We start from the raw sequence: 18,475 nt of genomic DNA, 5'->3' as shown, positions 1-18,475 counted from the left end.
TGTGACTCTCTCTCTCCTCTCTCTCTGTGTCTCTCTCTCCTCTCTCTCTGTGACTCTTTCTCCTCTCTCTCACCCCTCTACAATCTCCCTCCCCTTACCTCCCGTCCATGTACACTCGCTCTCTCCCTCCCTCCCCGTTTCCCGTCTCTCTCTCTCTTTCACTGTCTGTCTCTGTCTGTCTGTCTGTCTCCTTACCTGTCTTCTCTTTTTCTCACGGTCTTCCATCATCATTCTCTCTCTCTCACCCTCTACAATCTCCCTCCCCTCGCCTCCCGTCCACCGTTCAAGTACACACGTTCTCTGTCTGTCTGTCTGTCTGTCTCTCTCTCTCTCTCTTCTACCATCTCCCTCCCCTCCCCTTCCTTCAAAGTACACACGTTCTCTCTCTCTCTCTCTCTCTCTCTCTCTCTCTCTCTCTCTTCTACCATCTCCCTCCCCTCCCCTTCCTTCAAAGTACACACGTTCTCTGTCTGTCTGTCTGTCTTCATGTCTCTGTTTATCTGTCTCCCTCCCACCCCCCACCCCCCTCTCTCTCCCCCCAAATCGCAAGCTTAGGGGAAGAAGTGAGGGTGAGGGAAGGGGGTGGTGGTGATGATGGGGGGGGTGGGGGGGGGGGTGTTAAGTGGTGGGGGGTAGGGGAGGGGGTGGGGGGTTGGGGGTAGTCCGGTGATGACGCACGAAGCGTGAAAATGACGTCGTTTGTCTCCCTTGGCAAGGGCCTCGGAATGCACGTGCGGTGGAGGAGGAAGAGAAAGAGGGAGCGGTGACACACAGCGACAGCTGACCTCTAACACTACGCACAAACACCCCGACCCCGTTCGAATGAAAGACGTTCCTGGCCATCTTTCCATGATGAACGTTAGCAGAAATGTTTGGTTCTGTGATGCTTGTCACTTCTTCCTCTTCTTCTTCTTCGTATCATTATTTCAAAATTTAATTCATATTTTATATAATTGTATATACCAGTGGTGGGCCTAACGATGACGATGGTAAACGGAAAGAACAGCATAAGCATACGTACATATGCACACACACACATACACACACACACACACACACACTGATACACTGACATACACACACACATGTGCTCCCAAACACACAAACTCATGCATTCGTCAGTACATTCAAACATTACACACACACACACACACACACACACACACAACGGAAGTCCGAGTACACCTTCAAAATAGATACTGTGATCATTTACAGATCTACACAGATGGCTCACTATTAGACAATGGCCAAGCAGGTTCAGCTTTCGTTATACCAGAACTGAAAACGGAAAGATCATACTATATTGGTAAAAATCGTTCAATATTCACTGCTGAACTTATTGCTGTTCTTATGGCTCTAAATCATATTCTTGATCTTCCAATTTGCCTTCTACAAGTCTTGTTTTGCGTTGATTCCAGATCTGTATTATGTGCTTTAAACTCATCAAATTGTAAGAATAAATCTAAAATCATACTAGAAATCAGCCACATTTTACATCTTTTAAGCTTGAAAGGAACACATATTACGTTTTCAAGTCTGGGTTCCTTCACATCTGGGTATTCTCTACAATGAATGGGCTGACAGGGCTGCAAGAAAAGGTGCAAAAAACGAACAGGGAACCATAGAGCTTTATGTGCCTCTGTCTGTACAAGAAGGTTATCAAATACTAGAAAAAACATCGTGGAACAAAGTCAGAGAATTATACCAGGAAAACAGCAAAGCTTTAAACCATAGTGTAATTAATGTTCAACAACCGGGAACTGTCAATCAGTCAAATACATACAGTAATTCAATAAGATTAAGGCAGATTCATACATTATCAAACAGGATAAAACTGAACGCTTTTATAACAAAGTTCAGCAAAGATGTCAGATGCATATGTGGAGAACATATTTCTAGCAACCATGTAATATTCGAATGTCAGAATCTAAAATGTTTTTTGCCAGACTTCACCAAAAGTTCTTTTGAATGTGTTATTAACAATTCCAATATGTTATTTGTTATTGCAGAAAGTTTGCTGCATAGTCCTATAGGACATTTGTTATAGATGTTATAGTTGTTTGATGTTGGCGTTTATAATGTTTCCATTTTTCCTAGCGTTGTCTCTCCCTATTCACCCTCCACACATACACACACTTTTACCCCTCCCCCTCTCACAGCCCCTACCTCCACGGTTTTTTTCCCCCCGTCTAATATCACTTCAAGTGGAAAGAAGTTAAACTGAAGACAACAACAACAACACACACACACACACACACATATATATATATATATATATATATGCGAAAACAGTGGGAAAAACAAAAAGATGAACAGTTTGAAATAGAAAATCCACCCCAAAGTGAAATCATTCGGTTAGTTTTTAAACTTTAAGTATGCAGCATTTCAGACGTGACTTTACAATTACTAAAAAAAAAAAAAAAACCCAACAAAAAACAAAACAAACAAACAAAAAACAACGTAACATAAACCACGCGATGATTGTGTTTTCTTCCCACTCTTCATGGTATAATTCCAAGCAGATACATCACACAAACTGATTGGAATCAAAACCATGCCACATGATTTTTTTCTTCAAAGAGTGGTAGACAACTCTTATCGATGGAAAAATCCTTGTATCGAAGGAGTACACTCCCTTCTTAACTCACTGATATAGTTTCGTATCACTACATGACTGCGATACTCAAAACCGAACGCATCGCGATTATTCAGCCATCGTCATATATTTGTAATGATAGACGTGTGGAATTAATATACATTCACCATCAGCGCAGCACAACGGCTTAGTTGCGTATTAGGAGGACAAAGTTCACTCACCAAGGACTATAGCAGAAGTCAAATCGGCGAGTCACTTCATCCAAAAAACATGTCGGGCTTACGTGTGCTTGTGGGATGCAAAAGGGTAATCGATTATGCCGTGAAGGTCAGTTTGTTGTGCATTTGATTGTTGTTTGAGTAAATGCATTTAGTGCTGAATGTTGCCTTGTTTAAGTTTTAGGTGGATCAAGAGAAGTCTTGACAAGCGTTTTGTCTGAAGTTCCCCCAGATTCGTTCGAGTTGCAAAGAAACATTAACCTTTTAATCTTTTGTGTGTGTGTGTGTGTGTGTTGTTTTGTTTTTTTCATCGTGCAACAGTCAAGCGGGATAGTATATCTATAGTGAACGTTGCAGTTAGATAGTAAGTTGATGAACTTGATCCTATAATGTTTCAGCATGTAACATTTTGTTTGCTTCCATACATCACTTGTTGCGATTTTTAAAATTGGGAATAATTCTAAAAGTGTGCACACAAATCTGTGTGTATTTTTGTTACACACGTGTGTGTGTTGGAGTGTGTGTGTGTGTGTGTGTGTGTGTGTGTGTGTGTGTGTGTGTGTGAATTACACTGCGAGCATGTGTGTGTGTGTGTGTGTGTGTGTGTGTGTGTTGAAGGTCTTCACATTCTGATTTTAGACAGAAGTGTGTGTGTGTGTGTGTGTGTGTGTGTGTGTTCTTTAGTTTAATATCTTTTCACAATGAATGATTTTGGATCAATGGATGAGGGTAGGAATAAAATTGAGGGAGGGACAAAGTCACAATGCATGTGAGTTTGTGTGTGTGTGTATGTGTGTGTGTGTGTGTGTGTGTGTGTGTGTGTGTGTGTGTGTGTTGCTGTGCATATCATGAATCAACAACTGTGGATGGAAGGGAGTCAGGTGTTTGATGGGAAAGTCAGCAACTATTTTGTTTCTAAACAGTGTCTGGATACTTGTATGCTAGTCCATGTATGTTATGTTTGTATCATTTTTTTGTTTTCTGACAAACCACAATGTGCATGCAGTATATGCATACCATTTCAGAGTTAACGTTTAGTTCAATGTACTTTATTTTAACAGTATTAAGTAATTTGACCTGGTTCACTAATATTAACTGGTCATAAATTAATGTGTCAGGCACCCTCACCACCTCCTCCCCCATTACCTCTCCCTCCACAGTCCCTCTTTCCAATAAGCCAATATGTGTTTGACACCAAACTTCAGAGGACCAACAGAAACAATTGAAATTTTTATAGTTTTTAAGATACCTGTAAAATTGGGTTTGGTATCTGCTTGCCTTAAAAAGTTCTAAATGAGAATTAAGATTTTAAGTTCTACATATTCAGTTAAGCTTTTAGCTGCCACTACCCACAGTGATACTGATCAATATGAAAGGCATGGAGAGATGATAATGAATCATTAGCTATACATCATAGCCTCATACAAAATATAGTTTGCAAACCAAACAGGCATGCAGTATGTCTTGGCAAGACAGTATCAGTATCAGCAAGACAACAGGTGCATACACCTGGGTCATTAACCTATAAAATAAATTTCAAAACGAGCTGCAGCTTTTTTAATAAAAACTAAAAAGCCAAGTAAACAAAACACAGATATCAAACTGATCAGGAAGCTTGCTTTCAAAAGTATGTCATGGTTACTTTGGATAGTGTATGAATGAATCATTGAATGTTAACAAATAGATAGACAAGAAAACAACAACAAAAATATATATAGTTTAACAAGCAGAAATATTCTCAGTAGTTATATTATAATTATGTAAGTTGGTTCTGAATTAATGTGAACTTGAACAGCCACTAGCCTAGGTGCTGAAAAAAAAGAGAGGAAAATATGACTTGATGTTCATGACTCAGTACAATACCAGTCATGCACTGTTATAATTGTCATCACATCAGTTTGTGTGTAGCAGGACCTTGTTTTCTATGCTACCTTCTCTCATCATGAAGATTGCTCTCATCAGTTCTGTGTTTCCCAGTTGTTCTGTGTTGTCCAGTACTGCTGTCAGCTCTGCACAAACTGGTGTTCGTTGCATGAAGGTGGTTGACCACAGTGTTTCAAATGATTGGTTTGAAAACAACACTTTTTCATTTTTGATTATTGGATCAAAACGTTTTATTTTATTTTATTTATTATTATTTTTCATAATAGCGGATGTCGTGTAGCGTACATACATGTCCTAATGCTCTGACGCTTCCTTGAAACTGAATCTGCAAACTGAAACTTGAGTATTAAATTTTTAAAAAAAGCTTTTTTTTTCCATTCTTTCTTGAGGTGGTTGGTAGGATAAGGAAAGAAAGTGTCTGCTGGGAAAGGAATTCTGTTTAAATGTCCTGTCACAATAATAAACTTTGCGATTGTACTTTATTGACATGTCTTATAATGAGGCTACTTTCCCCCCTTTTTTTCCCTGATAAAATTGCATCAGAATTCATGTTGTTTTGTTTGGTGTGCATTTTGGTGTCTTTTTGCATGTTTTTTTTTTAACATAGATTGTAGAAAATTAGAAGGTTTATTTTTAGAGTGGTTGGTGTTTTGTTTAGGCGGTGACTTGGTGCAATGTTGTCATGTGCAGGAGTGTGTGTGTGTGGCATGTACATGTATGTGTGTGTGTGTGCGTGCGTGTGTGTGTGTGTGTGTGTGTGTGTTGTATATTTGTGTGTAGGGAGAGGTGGAGGGGTGGAGTGCACACATGGATATGTTTTTTTGCTCGTACTTTTTTGCTTTGGCGTGTTTGCAAGATCCTCCTTATCTTAAGACTGAACACAAGGTGTAAAGCGTGAAGTCTGTGGATGGTTTCAGATCCGCGTGAAGCCAGACAAGACGGGCGTGGTGACGGATGGCGTGAAGCACAGCATGAACCCCTTTGACGAGATCGCCATTGAGGAGGCTGTGCGCATGAAGGAGAAGAAACTGGCCTCAGAGATCATCGCTGTGTCATGCGGGCCCACCCAGTGTCAGGTAGGGCTCACAGACAGAGAGGGATAGAGAGAGAGGGAGAGGGAGACAGACAGGGGGAGGGAGAGGAGGAGGGAGGGGAAGAGAGAATGAGAGAGACTGCACACGCGCGCACACACACAGTCACTCACACACACACACACACACACACACACACACACAAAGGACAGAGAAGGACAAAGAGAGGGGGAGTGAAACAAAGAGAAGTAGAGGGGGAGAGAGAGTAAGAGAGAGAGACAAGACAAAAATTCTATATTTTCAAGGATGATAAACAAAATAGATTTTACAAATGTACTTTTTTTTCATTTTTTTTTCATGCAGTCCCAAGACACAGACTGCCAGAGAGACACACAGAGAGAAATTCTTCAGAATTTGGCAGGGGACAACTCTGTTGCTGCCTTTAGATTCTTTCATGTGTGCTGTATAGGAGCATGCTGGACACAGGACCATCTTTTCTTAATTACTAGCACCCAGACCACCATAATGGTCTATAGGAGGGGAAGGGACAGGTTGTGTGTGTGTGTGTGTGTGTGTGTGTGTGTGTGTGTGTGTGAGGTTGTGTGTGTGTGTGTGTGTGTGTGTGTGAGGTTGTGTGTGTGTGTGTGTGTGTGTGTGAGGTTGTGTGTGTGTGTGTGTGTGTGTGTAAAAAAGTGAGGCCTTGCTTGGTTCGAATCCAGGACACTTGCTTCCAAGTCAGGTACTGTACCCCTGACCCGCTGCGCCACCACTTTGACCACCCTTAGAAATTATGTCTGCCTGCTGTCAGTCATTCTGTCTCAGCATCTGTTTGTGTTGTGCTGATCTGTGTGTGTGTGTGTGTGTGTGTGTGTGTGTGTGTGTGACATCCAGTAATACTCCCTTTCTGTCTCTGTATTCAACATCTGATTGTATATTGGTGGTCTGTGTATGTGTGTGTGTGTGTGTGTGCAATCTGCATCTCTGTATCCAATATCTGTCTTGGTAGTCTGTGTGTGTGCAGTCTACATCACTGCCAGAAGCAGTAACGTGTGGCGTTGATGACTGTTAATACTGTGGACTGATGCCATCACTGCCAGTAACTGCTGTCAGTGGTGACGATGACAACCATTAATACTGGTGACAGGAGACACTATGTAATCTTCATCACTGCCAGTAGCTGCCATTGCGTTTGTTGATCATTTGTGACACATGAAAGAGCACAATGTATGTCCTTTTTCATTAATGAACGCAGTATTTTGATGTGTTTCTTGATATTAAAAACCAGTGGCAGCAGACAGTGGTGATGATGAGTGTTAATGTTGTTGACAGGAGACGCTACGTAATCTCCATCACTGCCAGTAGTTAACTGCAGTCAGTGGTGGTGACAACTGTGGATACTTTTGACAGGAGACGCTATGTAATCTCCATCACTGCCAGTAGTTACCTGCAGTCAGTGGTGATGACAACTGTGGATACTTTTGACAGGAGACGCTACGTAATCTCCATCACTGCCAGTAGTTAACTGCAATGAGTGGTGGTGACAACTGTGGATACTATTGACAGGAGACGCTACGTAATCTCCATCACTGCCAATAGTTAACTGCAGTCAGCGGTGATGACAACTGTTGATACTATTGACAGGAGACGCTACGTAATCTCCATCACTGCCAATAGTTAAATGCAGTCAGTGGTGGTGACAACTGTGGATACTATTGACAGGAGACGCTATGTAATCTACATCACTGCCAGTAGTTAAATGCAGTCAGTGGTGATGACAACTGTGGATACTATTGACAGGAGACACTACGTAATCTCCATCACTGCCAGTAGTTAACTGCTGTCAGTGGTAACCATGACAACCATTATTTCTGTCAACAGGAGACGCTTCGCACGGCCATGGCGATGGGAGCAGACAAGTCCATCCACGTGGAAGTGGATGCGGCCACCTACGCGGCCATGCAGCCTCTGCATGTGGCCAAGATCCTGGCCAAGATTGCCCAGGACAACAAGATTGATGTCGTCCTGCTGGGCAAACAGGTAAGCACAAGCCCTTGTCAAAAGGTGATCTCACCTGTGCCAGGTAAACGGGTTGATAGGAAAAAGGTGAAAGGCTGTGTTGTTTGGTCAACAAACACTGTGAAACAGGTGGCAGGTGTAACAGGGTGGGGACGTTTGATCTGTTACCATCCCATGTCAACACTGTGAAACAGGTGGCAGGTGTAACAGGGTGGGGACGTTTGATCTGTTACCATCCCATGTCAGCAATGAAACAGGTGGCAGGTGTAACAGGGTGGGGACGTTTGATCTGTTACCATCCCATGTCAACTCTGTGAAACGGGTGGCAGGTGTAACAGGGTGGGGACGTTTGATCTGTTACCATCCCATGTCAACTCTGTGAAACAGGTGGCAGGTGTAACAGGGTGGGGACGTTTGATCTGTTACCATCCCAGAAACACCTCCACCAACAGAGTGTGATCATGACAGCAGGAAGGGTGTATCCTGAAGGGATATGAGGCAGTGTGTTTCCACGGCAACTGACTGAAAATCGTGTCACCCTGGTGAGACTTGGTCCTTTCATGGAGATCAAGCCTGTTGTGTTTTTCATCTGACTGGGGCTTGTGATGACCAGTCAGGTTTTGGATCCTGTGACACTGATTCAAGTGTTCATGCTGCTTTGTTGCTGCTGGCATCATCGCCGGTGTGGTGTATGATGTTTTGACAGCCCTTTGAAATGGCCCCTTTGTCATCAGCGGCAGGATTCGATTCTTAGGGCGTACAGCAGGATCAGAGGGTGTCACTGTGGTGCTGTCTCGTGCTGTCTGAAAGTGGGTCGCTCAGCACATGTCAGGCACCTGTGCTCAGTACTTTTGATCTGCGTACTCCTTTCAGATCTTTGTGCTCAGCTGCTGATTTTAGAGTGCTGACAATTCCTTGAAGAAACAAACAAAATGAAAAAATCCCAGATGGTCAACGCTCTCTCATTTATTTTGGCCCTGTAGCGTGGAACAAACTGCCCTTGGTATATGACAAATAATTGAATTATGAAATAGACTGAAAAATAGTACATTGGAAAAAAAAGAAGGAAAGTAAGAGGAGAACATAAACCCTTCAAAGACAGCAATTTGAACGATCTCTGATGGAGAGAGCCAACTGTACGCTGGATGTGACTGCAGTTATGTCCCCTGTGGACTCTTCAGATGTCTTGGCATTGGCAGCGAGATGGCAGATCAAATCAGATCATGGTGCTTATAGCCCAGCCGATGGCACAGTGTCCCATTGCAAGTGAATCAGGAAGGTTCATGTCTTCTGCCCTTAACCCTTTCAACCCTGGGCAGTTTACAGCCTTGGCAGGCTTCCATGCCATGCCAGTGCGGAGAAAACCCACAGAAAATACATTGTTCTTTCTCCACATGACATGTGGACACATCCATGATACTGAAGAAGTTGATTCCCTTTCTTTCTTGTTTTTATGCATATGAACTTGAAAACCGTTTTTATGAGACAAATTTTTTTTGACACCAGATCTATGGGTGGACACAGGGCTCAATGAATTCAACGCTGTTATTTATTTTTCTTGGTTGCATCTTTGCGAAGTCGTTTGATTTTTCCTAGGATAGAAGAGGATTTTACCTACTCCCATTTACTTCTGCTATCGGGTTGAGTTATATATCATACATACATACATACATATATATACATACATATATATTGAGCCATTTGACTATATAGAGTTATATATCATACATACATACATATATATACATACATATATATTGAGCCATTTGACTATATAGAGTTATATATCATACATACATACATATATATACATACATATATATTGAGCCATTTGACTATATAGCAACATAAGTCATTAGTGTATTCTATAATATGTGAATTCCATTAGTTGCTTTACTGCCCCATTGCTTAATTATCTGTCCAGTCACTACATGGACTGTTCAGGCCAAGTGTGGCACAGTGATTGCTGTATCAGACAGAACAACTGCTGTGTGACCCAGTAAAATTTGACTGGTAGTTTTGCACGCTGCGTCAGCTGGTAGATATGTGTTGACGTGCATGCACATTTCAGTCAGTTGTTTTCAGTTCACTTTTTGGCCTCAGCCAGCTTTGAAAGGGCTCATGTGGTCTGTATTTTTAGCATGCATGATTTGTTAATGGAGTGTAGCCTGAGGTTATATTGCAGTACAGCTTTTGGATATAATGTTTAGTTGTCAGTAATAGTCATCACTTGTAGTCAGTATAATAATAATAATAATAATAATGGTATTTATATAGTGCTGAATCTTGTGCAGAGACAAATCAAAGCGCTTTCGCACCAGTCATTCTCACGCATGCATAACTCTAAAACTGGAGAAACTGAAGACAAGGAAGAGGCAGGGAAGGGAGGCTTTTTTGGGAAGATTTGGTTTTAAGGCTAGACTTGAAAGAGCTGAGTGTGGAGACTTGACGAAGCGAAAGAGGAAGTTCATTCCAATTGCAAGGTCCAGAGACAGAGAAAGAACGGTGGCCAACAGTTGAGTGTTTGAATCTGGGTATGCGTAAATAGAGTGGATCTGAAGCTGATCGTAGTGAGCGAAATGGAGTGTAGAGGTGAAGGCAGCCACAGAGATAGGAAGGGGCAGATTTGTGAATACGTTTGTAGCATAGAGTGCTGATCTTGTACTGTATTCGGTGTGAGACAGGGAGCCAGTGGAGTATGTACTGTAATATTGAAACTTTTGAATTGTTGGAAAGAAGATTTGTTGCTCTTGGTGGTCATTGCAAACAGTGCAGTGCAGTGGTCTCATGTAGTGCTGGTCCAGGGGAGATGTAGCAGGCATGTATCTGTGGGATAGAACAAGTCCAGAGTGTAATGTGAAGGCGTGCTGTTTGTTGTCAGGCTATTGACGACGACTGCAACCAAACAGTGTAAAATGTGATGGTGTGCTGTTTGTTGTCAGGCTATTGACGACGACTGCAACCAAACAGTGTAATGTGATGGTGTGCTGTTTGTTGTCAGGCTATTGACGACGACTGCAACCAAACAGTGTAATGTGATGGTGTGCTGTTTGTTGTCAGGCTATTGACGACGACTGCAACCAAACAGTGTAATGTGATGGTGTGCTGTTTGTTGTCAGGCTATTGACGACGACTGCAACCAAACAGGACAGATGACAGCAGCTTTACTGGACTGGCCTCAGGTTGGTCTTTGCCTTTTGCTGTGTGTGTGTGTGTGTGTGTGTGTGTGTGTACTGGTTTGTTAATTATTTGTTCGTTTGTTCTTTAGTTTAACGTCTTTTCACTGTAAGTGATATCAGACGAGGGTAGGAAAGAAATCGAGTGGGAGGAGGGGGGAAATTATTTGTGTGTGTGTGTGTGTGCGTGCGCGCGTGTGTGTGTACTGGTTTGTTAAATATGTGTGTGTGTGTGTGTGTGTGTGTGTGTGTGTGTGTTTGTTATTTGTGTGTGTGTTGGTTGGTTTTTGGTGTGTTAGTGTGTGTGTGTGTGTGTGTGTGCGTGCATGCATGTGCGTGCTTGTGTGTGTGTGTGTGTGTGTGTACTGGTTTGTTATTGGTGTGTGTGTGTAGATTTTATATATGTATTATGCTTTTCTTTCCTTAACAATCGAAGGCTCAGAGCACTTTAAGTAAAATGTTAAAATGAGCACATTACGAAAAGATATTAAAATGAAAGTTAAAGATAAGTGAAAGCAACAAATTTGTGGAAAAGAATCAAAGCTCTTTACATTAAGATGTAAAAAAATGAGCACATTGCAATAAAACACATTAAAATGAACAAGCTTTATGGAAAAGAATCAAATCTCTACATTAATTTAAGATGTAGAAATGAGCACATTACATTGAGACACATCAAAATGGTGTAAGTTAAAGATAAATGAAAGCAACAAAGTTTGTGAAAGGAATTCTACATGTAAGTACACACATTATAGCACAGTCAAAGGAGATGAAAAGTATATAACAAGAAAACAACTGCATAGAAGCATGTAACATAAAACCCACATATGATCTTAGAGACGTACAAGCAACAAAGTCGCAAAGGAGAATTATGAGAATTATGCATGCAGCATAGATATGTTATATGTATAACAGAGTAGATGACACTGAACATTCCAAGCCCTTCACCAATCCAAGTAAATGGAACAGATCTTTCTTCAACTGAAGAGTGTACCTACCATGGCAGCACTGTTGGATATGATAGAGGAGCAGGCAGTGACATCAAGAGCCGTCTCAGCAAGGCCAGAATCACCTTCAGAAAGCTGAACAACGTGTGCAGACCCCCCCAGTACAGCCCCAACACCAAGCTGAGAATGTATCAGAACTGTGTACTTTCCACCCTGCTCTTTGGCTCAGAGTGCTGTAGGATGACGGAGAGTGATCAGACCAAGTTGGTCACCCTTCCACCTGGAAGACCTCTGAAGAATCCTGTGAATCATCTGGCCCACTACCATCTCCAGTCAACAGCCACTGGCCCAGTGTAATCAATCAAGGGAACATGGAGACCGTCATCATTACAGCTACTGGCCCAGTGTAATCAGTCAAGGGAACATGGAGACCGTCATCATTACAGCTACTGGCCCAGTGTAATCAATCAAGGGAACATGGAGACCATCATCATTACAGCTACTGGCCCAGTGTAATCAATCAAGGGAACATGGAGACCGTCATCATTACAGCTACTGGCCCAGTGTAATCAATCAAGGGAACATGGAGACCATCATCATTACAGCTACTGGCCCAGTGTAATCAATCAAGGGAACATGGAGACCGTCATCATTACAGCTACTCACCCAGTGTAATCAATCAAGGGAACATGGAGACCGTCATCATTACAGCTACTGGCCCAGTGTAATCAATCAAGGGAACATGGAGACCGTCATCATTACAGCTACTCACCCAGTGTAATCAATCAAGGGAACATGGAGACCGTCATCATTACAGCTACTCACCCAGTGTAATCAGTCAAGGGAACATGGAGACCATCATCATTACAGCTACTCACCCAGTGTAATCAATCAAGGGAACATGGAGACCATCATCATTACAGCTACTGGCCCAGTGTAATCAATCAAGGGAACATGGAGACCATCATCATTACAGCCACTGGCCCAGTGTAATCAGTCAAGGGAACATGGAGACCGTCATCATGAAAAGTTGAAATAGATTTGGACAGGTTGTTGTGCCACGAGAGCAAGGTCCCATCACCTGGACAGCCCTTCAGTGGACACCAGAAGGTTGACGTGAGAGGAAGGCCCAACAATACCATGTGCAGAACAGTGCAAGGGGAGCTGAAGACCCCTGGAGCACACCAGTCGTACCGTTCAGAGACTGGGCAGGAATGGCAGACCTTCATCGCTACCCTACATGTCAGAGGACATAAATGTAGTCAGTACTCAGTACTGTCGTTTTCGGCCTACAATGCGCTACAGCGCTTAAGTCGCACCCCCTGAATTTAAAGAAAAAAGTTATTTTAAAGTCGTATTAGGTGCATACATCCGAGAAGCCACATCTGCTGTTAAGTGAAAGTCCTTCATTTTGTCTTTGCTGTTAGCTGTTGTTGTTTTCCCTGAGTTGTGACGTGATCTTTGGGAAACTGGATGGAAATCCAACTTGTTTTCATGTGCTTATTGATTCGGCTCTGTTACACCGTTTGTCTGCTCTGTTATCTGCTGCTTTCTTTTTTTAATACTTTTTTTTTGTTGTCTTTTACAGTTTTACAGCCAGTCCTCTGTTAAATGTACACTGTTGTAAAGTGCCAGTTCAATAATTTGTTCAATCAGAATCCAGTCCGCTAGCTCTGCTTTTCAGTCCAGACTGCCATTTTGTGTTCTGCTTTCGAAAAACGATCAGTTCACTTCTGATTTCTCTTTCTTCACACCATAAATTGATCAACTCAAACAGTGGTAAGACTGAAGTGTTGCAGTTTGGTGCAATCATGAGCACCTGTTGTCATCAACGATGTTGTCAAACGTTCAGTTTGTTGAGTCAGGTGGCCCCACGTGGTTGTCAGAAGTTCATTTTCAGACATAGACGCCGAAAAGCCACAGGGGTCAGATTCTAGTCAAAGAGAAAAAGGTGCACCTTAAAGGCCAGAAATGACGGTAATACATGTGTGTGTGTGTGTGTGTGGATTGGCTGTGTTTTGCAGGCCACCTTTGCCTCCAAGATAGAGAAGACGGACGGTCAGCTGAAGGTGGTGAAGGAGATTGACGGGGGTCTGGAAACCGTGCAGGTCAAGCTGCCAGCCGTCATCACCACCGACCTGAGACTGAACGAGCCTCGCTATGCCACACTGCCTAACATCATGGTCAGTCCCTGGGTTGACCGTGTCTTCCTGTGCTGGGTGGAGGGTGTCTGGTCTGTGTGTGACATGTAGTCAGTGTATTGACCGTGTCCTTAGTGCTGGGTGGAGAGTGTCTGGTCTGTGTGTGACATGTAGTCAGTGTATTGACCGTGTCCTTAGTGCTGGGTGGAGAGTGTCTGGTCTGTGTGTGACATGTAGTCAGTGTATTGACCGTGCCTTCCTGTGCTGGGTGGAGGGTGTCTGGTCTGTGTGTGACATGTAGTCAGTGTATTGACCATGTCCTTAGTGCTGGGTGGAGGGTGTCTGGTCTGTGTGTGACATGTAGAGTCAGTGTATTGACCGTGTCCTTAGTGCTGGGTGGGGGGTGTCTGGTCTGTGTGTGACATGTAGTCAGTGTATTGACCGTGTCCTTAGTGCTGGGTGGAGAGTGTCTGGTCTGTGTGTGACATGTAGTCAGTGTATTGACCGTGTCCTTAGTGCTGGGTGGAGGGTGTCTGGTCTGTGTGTGACATGTAGTCAGTGTATTGACCGTGTCCTTAGTGCTGGGTTGGGGGTGTCTGGTCTGTGTTACCCCTCTTACCCCTTGTATCCTACATTTTATCTCACCATTTTATGAATTGTAACTGTGCTGCTTTGTACAAGTGTCAAGACTTTAAAACTTTCAGTGCCCTCATTTTTGCTGTTTTTGAAATTTATTTTGTGTATGTGTTCTGGAGTGTAACGGTTCTTATTGACCCAGTCAGCCCTAGGAAGTGTGCAGCGTGGGGAGTCATCCTGGTCATATTGATGTGGAAAAGTGCAGAAAATGTGCTGAAAATGACCACTCTTTCTTCTGGATTGGTGTGTGTGTGGAGTGGACACAAACAGAAATGCCAGTCATTTGGGTCCAGAAACTAAATGAAACAAAAAAAAAGTTATCCTCTAATTGGTACGAGTGGAAAACGTTTTTTTATTTTTTATTCTATGTTTAAACCAATTGAGAAAGTATTTCCAGAGAAAAATAAGTTTACTATGGACACACACAGACACGGACACACATGCGCACGCACATGCGCACATGCATCAGGATTATTACATAGTCTCAATATGTTTACTCTTATAAACCAACAAGCAGACCTGCAAAAAACACCTCTCGCTGATTTCTTCTTCTTTTATTTATTTGTTTGTTTTTGTTGTTTATGGTATTAGTGGTTTTGCTCCAATGTATTTTTTATTTACCTTTGTGATTTTTGCACCTCCCCCCCCCCCCCCTAACCTCACCCCCCCGGGAGAAGAAGGTGAATGACTTTGGCAGAGTTACCACTCCCTACTATCTGTTTGTTTTGTTTCCCCCCCCCTCCTCCCACAGAAAGCGAAGAAGAAGCCGATGGAGAAGAAGAAGCCGAGTGACTTTGGCGTGGAGGTGGTGTCCACACAGAAGGTGGTCAGTGTGGAGGACCCGCCCGTCAGGGAGGCCGGGCAGAAGCTGGAGACTGTGGAAGAGCTGGTGACCAAACTGAAGGACCAGGGCCTCCTGCCCTCCTGAGTTCTGGGTAAGTGGGTGTATGGGTGTGTGTGTGTGGAGGGGGGGGGGGAATGAGAGAGAGAGAGAGAGCTGGTGTCCAAACTGAAGGACTAGTGTGTTCTGCGTTCCTGAGTTCTGGGTAAGTGGGTGGGGGTGGGTGGGGGAGGTTTGGGGGGGTAGGGGGGGGGATGACAGAGAGAGAGAGAGAGAACTGGTGTCCAAACTGAAGTACCAGTGTGTTCTGCCTTCCTGAGTTCTGGGTACAGTGGGTGTATGGGTGTGTGTGTGGGGGTGGGTGGGGGGGGGATGACAGAGAGAGAGAGAACTGGTGACTGAACTGAAGGACCAGGGCCTCCTGCCCTCCTGAGTTCTGGGTACAGTGGGTGTGTGTGTGTGTGTGTGTGTGTGTGCATTATTTTGACAAGCTGTAACCAAATAAAACAGGGAGCACACTTTATAAATGAAATAAAAATTTCATTGATTTGTGTGTGTGTGTGTGTGTGTGTGTTTACTGCTGTGGGTGAGGTTCTGTTTTTGTTGTTGTTTTTCCGAGCAGCCCCACATTTTGTTTCCACAGTAATTTTTTTTATTTTATTATTATTATTTAGAACGTGTCACACTACACCACAATAAAAGATTAACAGGACAATGAGAAAATCCTGCTTCACAGCATGGTCAAGATTCACCACACTGCCAACACAGCAGTCTCCCATTCTGTTCCTCTTTTAGGCTTTTTGTGTCTTTCTTTTTTGTGTAATGTTCTTGATATTTCTTCTTGACACGGAAACCTTCTGACATGTTTCTGCACACGTGTGTTTTAAACCATGTTGCTAAATCCTTTGGCTTCTTTTCTGATTTCAGTAGTGGCAGCTGAAAAAAACATCAACTGCAACATCATCACACACCGAAAGCAGGTTATGGAAGGGAAAGAATTAGCTGTCAAGGGAGGACAACTCCTGTGGCTGCTGCCTTGGACAAGAGGGGTTATCGTCCTTAGAAACTGGCTGTTTAGATTTTTTGTAGTGTTGGTGAGAGCTGAGTTGCTCAAGATAATGGGAACATGAATGTCGACACAAAAAGGAGTTTGAAAGAAAATAATTGGGCACAAAAGGTTTTTTTGTTTTTTGTTTAGGCAGTGAAGCACTTTATGAGGATTTGTATGCAATTTGTGTTGAATAGATTGAGAAAACTACTAGAAAATGGAAGGTGTCATACTGACACACTGATTGTGGCTAAAGAATTGACCTGACTATCTGTTCTCTGCAACATGAAGCAGGCCAGTTACTTAGCATTACATCTGTGCACTGTTGTTGCCATTTAACTGGAGGGGAGGGGTGTTAAAATAGGAAATTTATCCTGTGGTGTATGTTCGCAAAACAAGTCCCAGCTAGGCATTGTTTCTACAAATAATAGCACTCTTTCTTTTAGAGATACTCAGTATAACACACGCACACACCCCCCCCCCCCCCCCACACACACACACCCCAGCCCCCCCACCCCTTGCCCCCACCCATCCACCATCATGTTCAAAATTGAAATTGAGTAAAAATTCACATGCAACTGAAACCTTGTGATTCTTCGAAATCTGGAGCATATTTTAACCACCCTTCCCCCACCCTCCACAGAAAACCTCTTGCACTCTGTACTGCAAACTTGTTCTAGAGTCATTACTGATGTTTTTAGATGAGAATTACTATGTTATAAATGCCCCCCCCCCCCTTTTTTTTTCCTCCAACGGGGAACCTTTTCCTAACTGACCCATGCAAAGGTTGTTATTTTTTAACCATATCCTGTTCATGTAAATTTTGTTGGTTATTGGTAAAAAAAAGCAACAACAGATATTTGCTTATGTTGTCTACCACAGTTTTAGTTTTATTGTACAGAGCTGTAAAATGTAAAAGGTTTACTCCAACAAAAATCACATAAAACAACATACAAGGCAGATTTGGGTGGAATTCACAAAAAAACAAAGACCATTGTAAATGATAATTTCTTTAAATGAAAATGTGCTATTCCATGAATGTGTGTGCCAGTTCAAACTTGTGGATGCTGTGCAAGAATTGTGAAGTTTGTTTTGTGTTCTTGGAGAATCTGAGACAAGATAAAAAATTACAAGAGTTGAAGAGTTTAAGTGATGTCTGTGTTTGTAAAAATCTGCTTGCTGCGTGTAAATGACCAGTCGTGTGCTTGTGTGTGTGTGGTGGGGGATGGGGGGGTGGGGGTGGAGGTAGTGTGTGTGTATGTGCACATGTGTGTGTGTGTGTGTGTGTGTGTGTGTGTGTGTGCAATGCTTGTGTGTTTTTGTTTTATGCGTGTGAACAAATTGTTGCTGTTCTGTGTGTTTGATTGATCAGAGCATTTAAACATTACTGATACTTTGAAGGCTGATATGTGTTTCCAGACAGATGCTTCTAAGGAAAATTTTGCTGGACATGTCTAGAAACCTTGTTTTGCAGGTCAAAGCACATTGCAGCTTGGCTGCTCAGTAGGTCATGTCACAGTGCAACTGTCTTGTTATATTGGTCAAGGCACAATGCAACTGTCTGGTTATATTGGTCAAGGCACAATGCAACTGTCTTGTTATATTGGTCAAGGCACAATGGAACTTTGCTTTGTAGGTCGAGGCACAGTGCAACTGTCTTGTTATACTGGTCAAGGCACAATGGAACTTTGCGTTGTAGTTCAAGGCACAGTGCAACTGTCTGGTTATATTGGTCAAGGCACAATGGAACTTTGCGTTGTAGTTCAAGGCACAGTGCAACTGTCTTGTTATATTGGTCAAGGCACAATGGAACTTTGCGTTGTAGTTCAAGGCACAGTGCAACTGTCCTCTTATGTAGGTCAAGGCACAATACAACATTGTTTTTTTTATATCTAGATCAAGGCACAATACAACTTTATTCTGTTTGACAACAAACCATCT

The 18,475-nt window shown here is 42.8% G+C and overlaps 1 protein-coding gene across 1 annotated transcript; it reads left to right on the top strand.

The window, feature by feature from the left end:
* The first annotated feature begins 2,767 nt into the window (after positions 1 to 2,767).
* Positions 2,768 to 17,675, top strand: LOC143291575 (electron transfer flavoprotein subunit beta-like). Its single transcript, XM_076601502.1, has 7 exons — positions 2,768 to 2,923; positions 5,616 to 5,774; positions 7,608 to 7,766; positions 10,865 to 10,927; positions 13,893 to 14,051; positions 15,397 to 15,580; positions 16,414 to 17,675. Exons 1-6 carry the CDS (start codon positions 2,867 to 2,869, stop codon positions 15,571 to 15,573), a joined length of 774 nt encoding a protein of 257 aa, XP_076457617.1. The 5' UTR covers positions 2,768 to 2,866; the 3' UTR covers positions 15,574 to 15,580; positions 16,414 to 17,675.
* Positions 17,676 to 18,475: the final 800 nt, after the last annotated feature.

This window comes from Babylonia areolata, chromosome 17 (genome assembly GCF_041734735.1).
Source record: "Babylonia areolata isolate BAREFJ2019XMU chromosome 17, ASM4173473v1, whole genome shotgun sequence".
In the NCBI taxonomy this organism is placed as follows: Eukaryota; Metazoa; Mollusca; class Gastropoda; order Neogastropoda; family Buccinidae; genus Babylonia; species Babylonia areolata.
This window is presented reverse-complemented; position numbering and strand designations above follow the sequence as displayed.

Bases quoted from the DNA above. Each gene is read 5' to 3' on its own strand.
- LOC143291575 (XM_076601502.1), top strand. From the start codon at position 2,867: ATGTCGGGCTTACGTGTGCTTGTGGGATGCAAAAGGGTAATCGATTAT. The intron at 2,924-5,615 runs GTCAGTTTGTTG...GGATGGTTTCAG, and splicing joins TAATCGATTATGCCGTGAAG to ATCCGCGTGAAGCCAGACAA. The intron at 10,928-13,892 runs GTTGGTCTTTGC...TGTGTTTTGCAG, and splicing joins CTTTACTGGACTGGCCTCAG to GCCACCTTTGCCTCCAAGAT.